This window comes from Cricetulus griseus (assembly GCF_003668045.3).
Source record: "Cricetulus griseus strain 17A/GY chromosome 1 unlocalized genomic scaffold, alternate assembly CriGri-PICRH-1.0 chr1_0, whole genome shotgun sequence".
Classification (NCBI taxonomy): Eukaryota; Metazoa; Chordata; class Mammalia; order Rodentia; family Cricetidae; genus Cricetulus; species Cricetulus griseus.
In genome coordinates this window covers 120374793-120393181 of record NW_023276806.1, presented here as the reverse complement: position 1 = coordinate 120393181, position 18389 = coordinate 120374793, and the positions used below count along the sequence as shown (strand labels likewise).

Here is an 18389-nt window from a genome sequence, read left to right as displayed (position 1 = left end):
TCTCTCTTCTTTATGAATAACTTAGGAACCCAGGCAGAGTTCAAGATGGTAATACTTCAGCAAAGTAGGCCCCTAGTCCCTGAGTAGAGAAGAACATAGAGAAGAACCCCCAGAGAAAGCAGTTCTCCTTGTCTGATGAGAATAAGAAACAAGCTATGTGCAAAGAAGAAAGATGTTTATATTTTGTTTCCTCCACTTATAGCAGTCGATCCCAGATCCTAGGGGCAAGATGTCATATAATAACTGCCAAGTCTGAGATGCTCCATAACGATTTGAAAACAATAGGTTTGAATCAATAGTAACCATGTAGTACCCTGAATAGAAGAATCTGGAGTCAGGGTGTGCACTTGAGTGTGTATAGCTAACACAAGCAAGTCACTTCCTTCTCTAGGAATACTTCTCTATTTTCCCTTGCTGTCTAAGAACAGTGAGCATTTGTGGGTAGATCTTTCAGGACCTTGTCGTCTGTTTCTGAGGCAATTTATATTCACTTTAGTGTTCACTAAATATCTCTTGAAGCACTATGTATGATATAGTATTTTCATACCATTTCAAATACTCTTAAATTGTGTGTGTGTGTGTGTGTGTGTGTGTGTGTGTGTGTGTGTGTGTGTTGGTCAGAAGACACCTTAGTGGATTTGGTTATCTGGGGGTTCCAGAGATTGAACCTAGGTTGCCATGATATGACAGCATGTGTCTTTACCCACTGAGCCATCTTTCCAGCTAGCATTGCAAATATTAACTATTTAAACCATTAGTGATTCCGAGGCAATGACTTTCATCACCCTCATTTTATAGATGAGAAGCTGAAGTAAATAGAACTCATACAAATTGCCCAATGTGTCAAAGGAAGAAGTGGTAGGCCTGGGATTTGAACTCTGGTAGTCTGCCTTGGGAACTCTTAACTCACTGATTGACAAGACACCATTTTGTCTCCACCTTTCTCACCCTGTAGTTTGTAGGACTGATCTTTGCCTTGTTCCAAATGCTTCCTCACTCACCTAGGAACAGCAGCATTTCATACTTTTGACAGTTCCCTCTCTGGGGGTAAAGGTGGGCTGTGTCACAGTCTTCTGCCCAGGAAGCTGGGCATTGCTTAAGGTCAAGCTCCACAGGCAGGTCTCACCTGCTCCTGGATGCCAAAATAAAGACTGTAGTTGATCATGTAAAAATATTCCTATTTTAAACTGCTAGGCACTTTAATATTTAGCTTTGATTCATGTGTTCTTCTTAAACAAAATTAAAATTTGCTCAAACAAGTACTTTTGAAGTATGAAAAGATTTAAATTAAGCCAGAAAGACCCAGTCTAAAAAGAAACAGTGACTAAATGTTTAATCTCAGAAAATAATTCCTTGTCCCATCCCAAACATATCTTCTTATGACTAGTTTTTTTCTTATTGGCCATGTCATCAGAGAACAAAGTAAAGAGAATTTTGGCAGTCAGCCATTTAATTAAAGACTTGGCCCAAGGCTTTGGACATAAAATCACTTTGTAATCCTCATTTTTTGTTTTGACTTTTTATACAATTCAAGTAGATAGAATAATTGCCACATATTCCCTCAGTGTTTGTCTTATAGAGCAAACAGCATTGTTTGCTGAATAGAGAAAGTGTGCATTAAAAGTTCACATTTAAAGAAATGTACTTGGAAGTTTTGAAGTTTCTGCATGCTTGAATCCAAGTAGTCTAAGTTAATATGTGAACAAGAAAAATCCGTTATGAGTGGAATTCTGAAGTTGAACCTCTCTGAACATTTATTTCCGACCCCTCAGCCCATAAGGCAGATAATACATAGATAATAAGGAGGAGAAAAATATCATATGGCATTTTTCACATTACTCATATTTTTAAGAGAAAGGAAGTGAGATAGAAAAGACATTAAGTTTCCTTATTTCTCTGTGTGGTTATAGAGACACTGAATATTTCTTTTGGTGTTCAGCAGCAAGAATGGCAATCAGAACCTGTGACAGTGAGCTGCAGTAGAAAGGGCTTGAGCTAATGAGGCCTAAGTCAGATATTCAATGCTCATGGGATCTAATTACCTTCACACAGGAAGAAGCTCTGAGCTTCATCAAAGACACATGCGCATCCCAGATAGTTCTGCCAATAGCCAGGGCACCTAACATGATCACAGCCCTGTCTTTCCATGATTTTCTCCTAGCCAAGCACCCACAACTAGGCCCACCATGGAAGCAGGTAGCAAGCAGGCTTTAAGAGCCAGTGCTATCCAACCACGCTTCTCTTCCAATCGGCTCATTTTGATTCCTATCACAGACTTGGCTAACTGCCCTGCTGGCCTCTGCTTAACATCCTCCATGTATACAAGGAAGACACCAGCTTTTATCACTACTCGGTCTATGTCCAGACTTTCTGATACTATACCAAGTCCCACTATGCCTCACTCCTTTGCAGCACCAACCAAGACTCCTTAATGTGCACAAATTTCCCCAAACACCAATGGCATTTATAGTCTCTTTTCACATTGCTTTCAGAGTTGCTATTAACTGTTAATTCTTGTGTCTACCACACTTATCTCGTTGCCATGGCGATGTTGTCACTTGACTGGACACCTCTTGGCCTGACCTACTCCAGCCCTTATCTCATCTGGATCCAATAAGACTCAATTTAGATGTGATTCAACAAGATTTTGACTGAAGCATCCAAGGAAAGCTAAATAGAACAAGTCACTGAATACTGTCACGACACCACAGCCACCTTAGGGAACATTTCAGAGCATGTACCACCACCATTCTGTCAATATGTTTTTTAGTACAAAGAAGATGACATCATCTTTCCACATAATTGAGCAGTATAAGAAACTTTGATGCCATCCACCACTCTTGGTCTATAATGTACTTGGTTAGTAATACATTTTACAACAAATAATTTAGTAATTTATTAGTAATTCCCTGACCACCAGTGTTTTATAAAAGAGAGCAGTGGGGGAGAAGTCATTATTTGAAGGTAAGAGACAATTGTTTTCTATGAAAAATAACAAGTTTATCACATAAGACACTTGGGAAAGAAGCACTGATCATTTTGAGTATTTTCTAATTTAGGGGTATTTGCATATGGAACCCAAATTTAGTTCAACCCCTTAGATACAAACAGTTATCACAAAATAGTTATGCTTCATTAAAGAATGCCATTATTAAGCAAGAATTCTTTGTTTTTGTGAGCTTCACCAACAGTCATTCTACAGTTGGCTTTACTATTGTCCCTACACCAAACCTTACAGCTGCTAACAATCCACACTGTACTCTCTACTACTCTGAGTTGTGCCTGTCCACATATAAGTGAGATCATGCAGAGTGTATCTTCTTGTGTGGTTGACATATGTATAGAATATATATGCACTACATATATAAAATACATTACATTTTCTTTATCCATTTGTGCTTCAGTGGATATATGCTGAGTCTATCTTTTGCTGCTATAAATAATGCAACAATTAATGTATCCATCTTTTCAACACAATGACCTCATTTCCTCTAGATACATAACCAGAAACAGAATTGTTGGGTCATGCTATAGCCCTCTTTATAATTTTTGGAGCAATCTCCATAATATTTTTCATAATGGCTATGCTAATTTGCATCCTACCAACAGAAGACAAGGATTTCCTTCCCAACACCCTCAGTAGCAATGGCTGCCATTCCTTTTTCTGAGAAAACAATTTTAACAAGTGTAAGGTGATGCTGAGCATTTTTGTATATGGCTTGTTGTGTGTCTTTATTGCAATGTCTCTTCAGATCCTCAGCTCATTTTGAAAGTCTGGTTGTTTATTGCTACCAACTTGTTAAGCAAGTGCCTTGTATATTTTGCATGCTGACCTATAGCCATCGTGTTCCTCTGTCCATGCAGCAATCCTGACCTCCGCAGAACAGAGCCCGTACTGGAGAGTCCCTTGCAGAGGACCAGCAGTGGCAGTTCCTCCAGCTCCAGCACTCCCAGCTCCCAGCCTAGCTCCCAAGGAGGCTCTCAGCCTGGGTCACAAGCAGGATCTAGTGAACGAACCAGAGTTCGGGGTAAGTGTTCTCCTAACTGTCCCTGTACTCTTGTGCCTAGAAGGAAAGCCACAGACAGAAAGGAGTGGTTACTTCCTAACTCTGGAAGCAAAGTGGCCACTGTCATGTGGGACTGAAAATTATCTGGTGTCTCGTGTTTGTATCTCCTGAAGGGACTGGGCTGCCACCCCTAATTGTGCATATGACATCAGTGTAAACAACAATCCTACCTAATTTCAGTTTCTAGTGTTTTCCAGGCAAATATCCAGTAGTAGTCTTATTTCAAAAGATGGTATCTCTCCAGTTCCCCAAAGGTCCATTTCTATTTGATTCCTCATTTTCAGTTTTATGCACCCCACTGTCTTGTTCCAAACACCCCTTCCAGGGACCCAAGAATGCTTCATAATCTTAGGTATTTCTCCAAATGAAATTTCCTAAATGTCAATATAAAATACACCAGAAAGAAGACAAACTCTTTGCCTTAAAGACATATGGTTGATTCTTCTGGTTGTTCCCATTAGATAAGTAAAAAATATAGCCTAATATTTAGTTCAAAACATTTATCATTGCTTAGTTTTCACTAATGAAAAAACCTACAGAAAGACTATAGTACAATTAAATAATACCTAGCAAAACTCTGTTCTAACTAGTAAAAATTAGCTCTTTCTGAGTCACCTTCTTCAGAGGATAAATTTGCTCACAATAATTAATACCAGACTTTCTGAAGTACAATTTGATAATTTGCAATATGCAGGTAAGTCACTCTCACTTAAGAAAACCACCAGTTCCTTAGTAGACACAACCACTGCCTCAGTATCCCTCTGACACTGGTGGCCTATACCAGAGTGCCATGTGTCTTTATAGCACTGATCCAGACATAAATTTTCTTACCCTAGTCAGACAACAAAGGCCTGAAACCTAGAAGTCAGCAGTGAGTATGAAAATCTACAGGCACGACCAAGGGCTGCCTTCTATCAGCTTTTCTTTTCCTGTTCATTGGAGTCTTTGCATCTTTAGAGAAAATCATAAAGTCAGAATTGTACATACTATTTTAATTCTTGGACATAGTTTGGGCTTAATTCTTACAAATTCTATTCTTCATTCCCTACGTTTCTGGTTACAAGAGACTAAGAAAGACTGCTTTCAACCCAAACAAGAAGTTCTGGGCTTTCCTGCTTCTCTACCTATGACATAAATGGCATGGCAGCTCTCACTGTGGCTGCAGGGAGCCTCCCCATCCCTTCTCCACACCTCTGTTTCCAGGTCCTTTGCCTTTATCAACGCCTCCCTGATCTGCATCATTCTTTCTTCCTTAAGGTCTCACATCACTTCTCAGCCCCCTTTAAAAAATCATTCCATTGGAGAAAACTCTTTTTATTATTCATAACCTTCCATCAGAATAGCCTGTTCTGATGAGTACATGGTAAAAGGAGAAGACAAGCCTAAATTTCAATTTATAAACTAATTTGAAATAATGATTAAGAAGACTTTGGAAATTCAGAAAGAATCCCAACTAAATCCATAACTTCATTGTCACCTTGAGCTAGATGTGCCATCTTTGAGTCTATACTCATCTGGAGAATAAGAAAATAGTGTCGCACCATTGGGTTGGAACAAGGATCAATTTTAATAATCGGCAGAGAAAGCATTTGGTGTTGTGCCAAATACACAGTAAGTCCTTGGTCGTGCCTGTAGATTTTCATACTCACTGCTGACTTCTAGGTTTCAGGCCTTTGTTGTCTGACTTTGTTTTTTGAGCAGTTGTTTTTGCATTGATATACATGGATTTGCCTAATAAGTAGGCACTCACTCAGAATGTAAGGCAGCCTTTTCTAATGGTCATGTCCTATTTTTCTTGTCCCCATTTTGTTCTCTAGCCAACAGTAAGTCCGAAGGATCACCCGTGCTCCCCCATGAGCCTTCCAAGGTGAAACCCGAAGAATCAAGAGACATCACCAGGCCTAGTCGACCAGCTGTGAGTGCTTTTCTTTTTAAGAATTTTTATCTCCTCACTTACCTGAGAATCCTAAAATAAGGTAGTTGGGGTTACATTCATGACTCAAAGCAAAAAATTGATGGATCAATAAAAACACTGTATGCTACAAGCATCTAGAAGGAAGTTGTACATGAATGGGGAGAACTGAATGGAACTTGGGCTGCTTCTACTGCCTTTGAATGCCCTTTTGCTCACCAGAAGTCCTGTAAAAAATAAAAATAAAAAAGAGAAAAATGGTGGGAGAAACACCATCCCACAATATTTGCTCAGCACTTTGACATAAATGTTGAAAGTAGCAGTCAGGGACACGTAATGCTCTTCCTGTAAGTTACTGTCATCCACTCTCCACACTGGTTTTCACAAGAACTATCATCACAGAATTTGTGCTACTGTTAATCCCAAAGAATGGAAGAGAAAGACCACCAACTCAAATCATCATGGCCAAATTAATTAAAGCAAGCTTTTTTTATTTGTGTACATGGAATTTCTCAGGCAGGGTTTGAGAGATCTATCAGCATTGGATGTGAGGAAGATGAGGCTTTTATAGCTCAGGGGTAGGGGGGTTTCAAATGTGGGATCTGGTGGGCAAAATAGATATGGTTATAGGAGCAGAACATCATAACAAGTTAATCCTAACAACCTCCTGAAACAAAGACATGGTTACAAGGTAGGTTACAAGATGGTCATAATAACAAGGAGTCATAGCAAATAGTCATAACAACCCTTTTGAAGTAAAGTCATGGTTACAAGATGGTTATAAACAACTTTTTGGAACACCGACATGATTACCATTCCTGGGACATGTAGTACAGGACCATTTGTAATTAAGGTTACAGGTGGAGCACAGCGCAGTCCTTGAGAAACAGATTTAATCACAAACAGGAATGAGCCTAGTGTATCTTTACTATAGGAAGACTTTTAAGCTTAAGATGGAGGCAGGTTGGTTTTTCACTACTTGTCATGCCTTACAGACTAGTCTTTTCTGCACCAAAATTCAGTAAGTGAAGTGTGACACAACATCTGGAGACTTGAAATACAGATTCATTGCTGGAACATGAAGGACCCCAGTGTATAAACTGGGGGTTTCAGCATCAGAGGTAGAACCTGAGGGCTGACTACTCCATGGTATGGTCGAGGACAAGGTTTCGACTGTAGATATGAGAAAGAGTACAGCCAGAGGCATCTGTAAGAGTCCAGAATAGGGAAAGAAAGCAGTACACTGGACATGGCCAGCCAACTGGGCTGTGTCATGAGAGTAGGGCAGGGGAGAAAGAGAGGACAAAGGGAGAGCAGGCAGAGGATTCTTAGAGAGAGAGGCCAAGAGGGGAAGACAAAGGAGAGCACATAGCTGCAATGTCAGCTGTATAGGAATAGGAACAGGAGGAAGGGAAGGTCATGAGCTGGAGAAGTTTGGGATAGGGGACAGGGTGAAAAGGGCCATAGGCAGTTGTGATACTAAGGGAGCTTGGAGGCCATCATGCTAATAGACACCATACATAGCCATTTGTCCCTTCTGGCTGCTTTGGTAAAGGTGCCTGAGTTTGGGACTGTGAAGTTTCCCTTTGTACCTGACACCAAGTGGCAAGAGAGAAAGAAAGAAAGAAAGAAAGAAAGAAAGAAAGAAAGAAAGAAAGAAAGAAAGAAAGAAAGAAAGAAAGAGAAAGAAAGAGAGAAAGAGAGAGAGAAAGAAGGAAAGGAAGGAAGGAAGGAAGGAAGGAAGGAAGGAAGGAAGGAAGGAAGGAAGGATATGGGCTAAGAATATAGTTAAGTGCTCCCTCTGCACTTGTGAAGCCCTGGATTCGATCCCCAGCACTGCATAAAACAGGCATGATGGTACACACCTTTAATGCCAGTGTGTAAGAGAATCAAAAGTTCAAAGTCATCTTTAGTTGAATATTGACTTCAAGGCCAGTCTAGGATACATGAAATATTGTCTCAAATCAATGAGTAAATAAATGAGGAGAGGAGAGGTGAGGAGAGGAGAGGAGAGGAGAGGAGAGGAGAGGAGAGGAGAGGAGAGGAGAGGAGAGGAGAGGAGAGGATGTTGGCTGAAAGTAGAAAGTTAATGTGGATGTTCTCAGATGCTATCCTGTAAATGAATTATTCTATTTTGCTGCTCTTTTCATCTTAAAGTAACTCCTTATGCTAAGCAATAATGAAGGGAAGTTGCATTGCTATGGCCTGAATTTCTCTTTGCCTATTAGTCTGTCTTAGTTTTCTACTAAAAAATGCTGATTTTGTGTCTAACCTGCTTCTTCTCTTCTGGCTTTTCCCTGCCTGTGGACTCTTCTGGACTGGGTCCTCTTGTCACAGAGCTATAAAAAAGCTATAGATGAGGTCAGTATCGCCTTTTCTTGGTCATGCTTTCACAAGATGTGACTATTAAACTCTTCCTAATGTTGACATAGAGAAAGGAGGCCAGTGGAATTGTGGGAAAAGCCCTCTGACATACATTCAGCCTTGTCTGGGGAGGAGAGTTCCCTTCAACAGAAGCCAGCCCAAGACCCTCAGATGTACACATAAAAAGCTTTAGGTCCTTCACTAAGCAAAAATATTGCTTTCCCAGTGTCCCAAGTGGGCAAACAACAGGTACTAGTGTTTTGTTAATGGTATGGTTTCTCCTTCCAGTACCTTCTAATAACAAACCTGTATTCAGCAACCTTACTAGAAGATGGCTCTCAGCAGTTTTACTAACAAAGCAAAGAGACATAATTCTAGCACACCTTAAATTTATAGTGGTGGGATTTGTGAACAAGGAGCAACTGGGTACTGTTAGCTTAATTTTGTGGGGCAAGTCACAACACCACAAGCAAGATCAACCTTAGCTACTGGACCATGACAAGTTGAGTGATCTAGTTACTTATCTGTGGAGACATTTTTCTACTAGAAAAGCACATGGCTTTGTCCCTTGTAGATAGCTGAGGATGGCCGCCTGACTGTTGTCAGGCCTGCATGAACACAGCACAGTGCAATGGTCCCAAACAGGCAGGCCTTGCATGAAATGTGAGGCTCACATTGTGGCTTTGTGGCTGTAGCTCGTCAGAGTCCATTTTTGTGGAATCATACGGGAAAAACACCTGCTTCCAGGATCAACAATTACATTTGAAGTTTGGCTCCCCTTAATGAATGCTGGCTAGGATAATAAGCCTCATAATCTCAGTCAGTTTTCTGGTCTGTAGAAAGCGAGTAAAAATGTCTACCTGCCTTTACCCACAGATTGTTTAGGGTCGTTAAGGCCAGTCTACAAAGGTATATTTTAAAGTGGAAAGTAACTGTTCAGATTTGAGCTAGTAGGAAATTTGATTCTGGGGAGCTTTTTTTCACCATAGCTGCATCCACTGTGCTATTCATAGTGATTGAGAAAGTCACTCTCCTGGTGAAGGATTTGCTGTTTACAAAGTAATGCCCCCCCCCACATGTCTACTCAGGGGACTGTTTATAATCACTCAGCACTATGGCCTTGCTTTTCCTTCATAGCAGTAAGAAGGGTGGAGAGACTACCCCAACTCTATTAGTCACCCAAAACAGGTAAAGACAGAAAATTATTTTCTGGTACTGGGTACCTTAGCTGCCAATAAGGTAGTATTCATATGAACAACTTAAGGGTCCAGACATTGGTATTGAGGTGGCTGTCATGAGGAAAGGGGCTCTTTTAGGTCTCATCTGATTAACCCTGGATGTGCCAGGCTTTTTGAAAATTGCTGCATTTATTTTGTTATGCTCTACCACACCATAGAGATGAGGGGGTAGACAACCTCATGCCAAAATCTCTGGGGCTGTGTATCAGAGCAAATGCCCCCAGTGAACTAACAGCTCTGACCCTTGAGTATCTATGCCTGGACCACTCAAAATACAGGAAGATGGACCTGCCGACCCCAGCAGCTCTTAGGGTCCTGCCTACCCCAGCAGATCTTAGCCCTGATAGCTCCCCTGTTTTCACTTAGGAGCTATTCAGCAAAACCTGAAATCAACTGTGTTTCTTATACTTGAAAGTAGGAGGCAGAGCTACTGGCAGCTTGTGGATTCATAAAAAGGGTGGAGCTAAGCATCCTACAACACACAGGGCAGTTCCTCACAGTAAGAGGTCACCTGGGCCCAAATGTTAAAGGAGCCACTGTTGGGAAATCTTGACCTCAGCTCTGTGACCCATCTCTGTTCCTACGTTTTAGTATGACTTTCCTTCTGCAACTATTTCCCTACTTAGATAATCCAGAATGAAATTCAAATAAGTCTTTAAATATCAAATAAGCATATTTCATATTATTGGTAATTCAGGAGTTTAATCTTTCATAGCAATAAATCCCAAATGATAGCTATTAATTTAGCATTACTTTCTAATGCACTATGACATTCTAGAACAATATTATTTAATACAACTTTTGAGAACAGATACCCTTTACTTTCCCATAACTGAATGTGTGGCATGAAGTCTATGTGTGTCTGGGTTAGGTTTTCATTGAGATAAAATGAAAATTCTAAAGTCACCCATAGATAGGTTGAAAGGTAGTAATAATTCATAAGCTGGACTCTTTTTCCTTCAGATGAGTCCACTGAATTAAGTGATACACCCAGTGTTGCTCCTTTAGTTTTCCTAAAAAGGAGGAAATGCAACACATAAAATAAAGACCAGATTAAAATTTGCTAATAGTATAAAACGGCTCAACCAGTTGAAGTAAAATTTGAATTAACTATATTATTTCAAGAAAAGAAACCTAAATGAGCATATTTTGAAGCAAGATGTTGAAACTAGCTCACCAGAATGAAAAGTTTCATCATGAAGAAGCTAAGAAACGCTGCATCAAACACACCTTTGGACAGAGCCTCCTACTGTCTTCACATTGGATTGTAGGAAAAAAGAATGAAGTATTTTTTGCCATATCTCTTTTTTAGTTACTATGTTCTCAAATATTTTCATGCTAAATAGCAGTTTTATTCCCCTCTTTAATACTTTTTAGCTTCGGGCTTGAGACACCCAAGCAATAAATTACCATAAAAGACTCATTATATAGAGGAAATTGGAATTGTCAGAGAATAAAGTGTATGGAAATGCATCCAAACCCAGCAGTGACAATATTGCATCATGTCTATTTCCTGCAACTTTGATATCGTCCATTTTCTTCATCATGAGCATATGAAGAACAAAAGTTCAGCTAGCCACAAAGGCTGCTGGCAATGGGAGATTAGTTCTCTTCGGGGGCATTACTTTTGATTATTCATTATTGCTACCTTGAAATTTTCATTTGTGTCGCACTCTCCAAGCTGATACCAATTAAACTGAAATAGAATTGCAATTATTTTTTAATGTTTTAGGAAAGAGCTTTTTAATAACACAGAAATAAAAACTCTGATTAAAACCAAAATTATAAAGCAGGTCATAATTTTAAAGTGTTGATAAATACAGTATTTAGAGAAATGCAGACCATTTTAACAAATCGAACTCTCTCAAAGTTATTATTGGGTTATGGACTTACTAATAACTCTAAATAGATTGGATTTTTTAAATCTCTCTCTTTTTCTTGTTCTGAACTGTCAGAGATAAGGAAGCCATGCCTGGGGTAAAATGTATCATTAATTTAAATAAGTCATAGTGGTAGTATTATATTTTACTCAGATTTTTTGATAGTAGAAACAAGCTCCTTTAAACCATATTCTCTCTTTAAATTATAATAAAGTATAGTTTTTAATAATAAGTAACATTTTAAATATTAGTTATATTCTTTGATGGTATTACCTTATAAAATCTAAATATGCAGTAAGTGTGTCTAATTTGTCATTTTTACTAGTTTGGAAGCTCACCATGTCCTCTTGCTTTCAGAGTCTTGACAAATCTGTCAACAGTTTGTCCCCATTGTGCCCATCTAGCATGTTCTTCATACTCTTTTTTTGTTTGATAAAGATAAATGTATCGGCAGCAATCAAGAGGAAATATGCAGAAGGTTGAAAGCTAGATATTAGCCTTTCCTGGTTCGGGTGCATTGCCTAAGAAATTAGAAGTAAATTGGCATAAAGTTCTATGTGCATGTGGAGGCTTTCCCTTTTCATAATATGTTTTCTTTGAACATTGTTAAGCCTTTTGGATCCAACTCTATATTCACTTTCACAGATGGCGGAGACTGGGGCTGTGTGTGTTTGAGGGAGTGTACATGTATAGAAAAGCCCCAGCAAGTGTGTTCATGAGTAGAACGTGCAGTTGGGATTTCCAGAAGCCTCCCACTTCATGGGGCCTTAATGCAATGGCTTCAGGACATTATTGCATCCCATCTGAGACATGGAATTAAAAGGAAATGACTCTGACTTGTTCACTTAACAGTTTGAATGTCCTAAATTTCAGTGAAGCAATGTGAGTGTTAACCAAAACAATGGTGCTTGCCATGCGGCCACAGTACAGCAATTCCATGGCATATGGGTGCCTCAAAATTATAATTACCATCGACTCTGCATGCTTATCATAGTTTTTCTTCTAATTTAGATCAATTACTTAACATCATTTATGTCACCGAGATTAATCATACATCAGGTGAATTGGACAAATACATTTCTGGACTGAAATAAAGAGAGAATATGGCCAAATATTTTTTGGAAAAAGAAAAATGTGGGCTTTAGTATTTTTCAATGAGTTTCTTTCTCCCTAACTCCCTGTCTCTCGCTGAATGCTCTGATTCCCACATGGGTTCCTAAATAGGGAGAAATGGTAAGACCAATGTCAAATTGCTTTTTCCTCATTTGCATGCTTCGTGCCATGGGCAGTTTAACCCATGCAAAGTAGAGCGGCCATGCTTCTGCAGAACTGCCTCCCTCCGCCTTGCTCTGAAAGCATGTCCATTAAAGGTAGTCAGACGTTCAGCACACTGTCTTGCACTATGCCTGGTGACTAAGTTCTGCCTCATCACATCCATAAGGCTAAAGGTTTCATCACACTCATGGAAAACTGGAAAATTATCTCTTCCTTTGGGTGTTTACACAATCATTTCAGCATCTATTGTAAGGGTTTCTGCCAGGTGACTGGAATTTAAAAATTAAAAATGAAACACCCGTTGTTCTGGAAGAGAACCGTTTGTTTGTTTGTTTGTCTGTCTGTCTGTCTGTCCTTCCTCTTGATTAACTTATTCCTGTGGCTCGAAATTTCAGTAGCACTAGGATTTTGGATGGGCTGTCATTGGATGTGGTACCTTTGTTATTTGGGGAATGACTTCACGCCAGATGAACTTTGGCAACTGCTCTGTTCTATGATTGATGCTAGATTTTTGGTCCAGTAGCCCTCAGAAGAGAAGAAGGGCCATCATCAGGGCTTTGGCCAGGAATTTCACAATACTTGGGGAACAAATTTTAATCCCATTTATTTTCTCATTCAACTCTGAGGGTGACCAACCTCACCCTCTCAAAATAAAAAGAAAACACAATGTTTGTTACGTTTGCGCATGCACACAGCACGGCACGCACATGCATAGTCAGTCCCAGTCTAACACACACACATGCACATGCACAGTCAGTCCTGGTCTAGCTATTGGTTTTGAACTAAGTTTGAATCTATTTCATCTCCTGTCTCTTAGCTTCTCCACACCACAAATATCATTTTCTTAGTTCCATACAGTAACTGTGTTTGTCACAGTTCTCTATAGAGCTTCTTTCTTTCTTTCTTGTTGCTTAAGCTGGAGCAGTGACTGGCTGGGAGATACAGCTTTGGTTGTAACTATACTTCATATGCTTACAAACTTTTCTTTTGTAGGATTTGACGGCATTAGCCAAAGAATTAAGAGAACTCCGGATTGAAGAAACAAATCGCCCACTGAAGAAAGTGACTGATTACTCCTCCTCCAGCGAGGAATCAGAGAGTAGTGAGGAAGAAGAAGAAGATGGGGAGAGTGAGACACACGATGGGACAGTGGCTGTCAGTGACATCCCCAGACTGATGTAAGAGATTGTTGTTGTATTTATATAGAGTCTGTAGGTTGTTTCTGAGCTTGTCTGTGCTTCCTGAATGTCTGTGCTTGAGCTGTCCTCCTGCCTCAGGAGTAGTTGGGACTCCAGATACATAGCACCATGCCTGGATCTAGACTGTTTCTCAAATGAAGACCAGGAAGGGACTGGGTCTCCAAACCAAAGCATGAGAAATATTAGCTAAATACAAATCACACATAAGTCACTGAAAAAGTGAATTGGCATTGGTGAATGGAGTTCTTATGAGAACATAGTTCTATAAATCTCTCTCTGCATAGACTCAGTCACCTAGAGCAAGTGGCATTTCTATGCCTGTGTATGCCCTGCCTGCCTGTTACTATTGGACTTGCTGTCCTTTAAATGACTCTTTCTTTTTCCTTTTCATCTCCAAGACAACCAATATCGACAGCAAGACCACTGACATGTGTCTCTCTACCTATAAATAAGAGAATAAGATCATGGACAGTGATATTATGAACAGTAGACATACTTCACCTACCACCATGGCCACCAATAAGCAAAACTAATTGTACATGGCAACAGGTGTTAGCACCCCAATGAAATAATCAGGAGGCAAATAACCATTCAAGGACATTATAAGTGTTTTTTTTTTCATTCCATTCTCTTTAGTGTCTTTTTTATTTGATTACTTTTCTTTCTTTTTTTGTATTGTATGTATGTACAAGTGCATTGATGTTGACATGTATGCAGTCTGTATGCTATACATATGTGCATGTCCATAGGGAGACCAGAGTCAACACTGGATGTTATTCTTCCGATACTGTCCATCTTTTTTGAGACAGGTTCCCTCACTGGCCTTGTTCTCAGTGGCTCTCCAGTCTCCACCTCCTCAGTGTCAGGATTTCAAGCATGCACCACTATACTGGCCTTCATGCTTACATGGCGGGCATTTCACTGACTGAGCCATCTCCCTAGACCTTGATCTTTTTTCTATCACCAGCATCTTCATGTGCTCTTGTCAAATTCTTCACAGTCTTATCTTTGTATATTTTTGGTCTCTATGTATGTCTGCCTAGATTTCCCCAAATCATACTGTTTTTTACTTTTCTTTCTTCCCTCAGCATGAATAGGGAGCTCAGTGAGTTTTGTTGATTAGAGTGGATTCTTGGGTTGGTTGTTCACATCCCTTCTTTTTTGCTTTTTTAACTCCTTCCAAAATAAACATGAGGTATCCTTACCCTGGGTTGCTATAACTTTGGTGAAATGTAATGCTAACTTCCCCATCTTCACTCTCATTCCCCTCCATTTCTCTGGGTTATCTATCAGTGTTGATCACCAGAACATACCGACTCTGCTGAAAGAAGATGTCTTAAGATCATAATTATTATCCTGCTCAATAGACTACAGGAAGACAGGGGTGGCCAGTCTGCAGAGGATGCCACCCAAAGCAGTTCTGAGGGGCAAATCCAATAACCATCATTATAAATCCATAGCTTGTTGACAACTATAAATATGCTAAGATATGACACTTTGAAACAAATTATGCTAAATTGTCTTTTAATAGCAAATAAAATTGTTCTAGAGCCAAGACTACCAAGGCAGAACATCTCTACAAAACATGCTGATCTTTTCCATTTTGTCTTGACTCAGCATTGTTCAATTCTTCTAACAGATGCTTAAAGTTCTCTATAAACACTGGGCATAGAACTGATGGAATAATAGCTGATGATGAAATTAAAAGATTCCTACAATTCCCACTACATGTTAAATACTGTGCTGAGGGAGTTGAGGCATTTGGAGAATATGTTCTGCCTTCAAAGTTTATACTCTTCTTTAGAAATATAAATTATACATGGAAGAATGCAAGATAATATAATCATTTGGGACAACAGAAGATAATTTGTGGGAAAGTGTAGTGTAAAAGAACATTCTAAGCCCCTATCATACTTTGTAGCTCTATGAATGATGTCTCCCCTCCACCCTCTAAAGGACAATCTTCTAATGTCCCCCAAATAAACCACACTGTGCTTCTCTCTGCATTTGCTCATCTATCCCTTTGGAAATCACTTATCCATAGCCCAGCCTGCTGTGAAGAACCATCCATTCCTGTCACCTCCTCCCCCTCTCCATTGTCACTATTATTTCCCCAGTAGCCCTGTTTGACTATAGTATCTCTTTGAACTGTGGAGGTCCCTGAAGATGGGACAGTGACTTGTCCATCTCTCTACTCCAAAGACTTTGTTGTGTCTGGAATTGAGTGACTGTCCAGTAAATTTCCAAATTAACCATGAAAGTAACCATGACTTAATCACACTGGGTCTAAATGGCAGGACCAGAGTGCAAACAGGAAACAAGCCTAGGGCCTGATCCAAAGGAAAGACATGCATGACAGTAACATGAATAATAGTCAGAAAGACAGATAAGAACACAAAATAGGTGTGTGTGTGTGTGTGTGTGTGTGTGTGTGTGTGTGTGTGTGTGTGGTGTGTGTTCCAGTTTGGTCTGAACTACAGATGTGTTTGCATGAGCATTTAAAACAGACACAGTCTGTTCTCCAACACAAGGCTTATATGCCTTAGAAATTTCATACTATTAAAACTCCATTATAAAACAGCTACTTCTATACAAATTGAATGCTTTGAGGCTACAGTCTCTTTGTATATGTTCTTACCACCTTTATTTTCTTTTGTCAAGATAAACTTTCATGTTTTATGTTATATATTTTTAGAGAAAATAAAAATACATTTTAACACAGTTCACTCCCACGAAGTGCACACAAAGCAAGCTTCTCAGAAATGGAAGTCCAGGTTTTCACACAAGCAGCCCTGGATTCCAGTGTTCAAATAAGAGATTGTCCTAGTACAGCTTCCTACTATTGTATACCATGTAGTCTGTAACAGTGGACTTTAAGTTTGAGTTCCCTAAGTAGCTAAGTGCATTTTGCAGAACCTCCTGAGGGGCAGGGAATAGCCCCAGAGTATAAACGATTACTGATGTAAATTTCTAAGGAACTTTTATTATAGGTATGTATATTTATTATGTGTGTGTATATTACACTATATGTATGTATATCACCAAATATATGATAGACATGGACTATTCTTATAATCAAGAAAAGAAAAAGGTTTATGTGCTAGGAAGAACAAGGTCAATTTGCATCATGTGGAGCAAAATGAAGTGGTGCCCTTTGTATCAGTGCCCTCCCTGCAGTCCCAATCCAGACTTCAGATAGTAAGGCACTGGCTGTGGGTTGACCAGATGGCTCAGTGATTAAGAAACTTCACTGTTCTTCCAGAGGATAGAGTATAGGGCTGATGTCTACATCCAGTGACTGGCTGTAGCCTATAACTCTGGATGCAACACCTGCCCTCTCCTGCCCTCTGCAGGCACCCACACACATGTGGCATATACTCACAAATACACATAAATGAAAATAATCTTTAATAAAAAGGTAAAGTCTATATGGTGACCATGTAGTCCTAATATAGTTCATTTTGTCAATGTCACGATGCCATCTAGATGATGAAAGCCACATGGTTTTCTTTTCCTTCCTTCTGTTCTCACTAAAGCACCAGGGTTCCACACATTGCCCACCTCCTCAGCTTCCTATTAAGTCCTCTGTTCTCCTGTACCTTTTCATGCTCTCTGGTGATTGTCCATGCTTTATCCCTCAGACCCTACATGCCTTTGCATTCCTGCAACCAATGATTGCCCTAACACATCCCAGCCAAACTGAAACCTTCAGCATCCCTACAATGCTGTGCCCTTTTCCAGTACATCCCTGTCCTTGGAGCCATAACACCCACCTCACCCTTTCTTCCTGAAGTTCTGCCTTGCATGGGAGTGGGTCTGTAGCATTCCTATGCTCTTGTGATGGCTAAGCACTTTAGTTGAGAAATCACATGGTGCCCAGTTGTTCTACCCACTACCCTCTGTCAAACCAAGGACCTTTCAGAAAGCAGGTGCCTAAAAAAAAACATATTGAAGTGAATTGAATTGAATCAGTACTTCCAGGAGCACTTTGACAAATCCAATTAGAGGAAGTTATTGTTCCAAACCAGTACTAATTACAGGAAATTCCCTGTATTTTTTTTTTCATTTGAATCAATGGTGGGATCTTATTGCTTGTTTTGATTTGATTTGTCTTTTACAATCTTCATAGGATTTTTGGATAGCTAATTTTTCCTACCCAATATCTATATTAAGAAAAATGACTTCTAGAACGATGGGTAGTTAATGCAATAAGAGGTGATATTTATTGTTTTATCCATAGTCACTTTTAGTTTGGTTTTTGTCTACCCATTATTTTATCGTTAATAAGCATTGGTTTTTTTCAGGGTAGTTTCAGTTTCATAGGAAATGTAGGTGATAAGGGAGTTCACTGTTTTTGCCCCATCACACTCTCTACATCTGCATTTCTTGTGTTATGTTAATGAGCAGCACTGACATGGGGTGGTCAGGCTGGCCAAGCCTGCTTAGCTTTTACC

General features: G+C 39.6%; 1 protein-coding gene across 3 annotated transcripts in view; it reads left to right on the top strand.

Moving 5' to 3' along the window:
- Window positions 1-18389, top strand: part of Tnik (TRAF2 and NCK interacting kinase) — a 399852-nt gene that overhangs the window by 337540 nt on the left and 43923 nt on the right. For all 3 annotated transcript variants that reach the window (XM_035451031.1, XM_035451029.1, XM_027392076.2), the window contains exons 18-20: window positions 3865-4028; window positions 5885-5982; window positions 13730-13914. In XM_035451031.1, the coding sequence (XP_035306922.1) occupies window positions 3865-4028; window positions 5885-5982; window positions 13730-13914 (447 nt within the window). The remainder of the gene's footprint in view (window positions 1-3864; window positions 4029-5884; window positions 5983-13729; window positions 13915-18389) is intronic.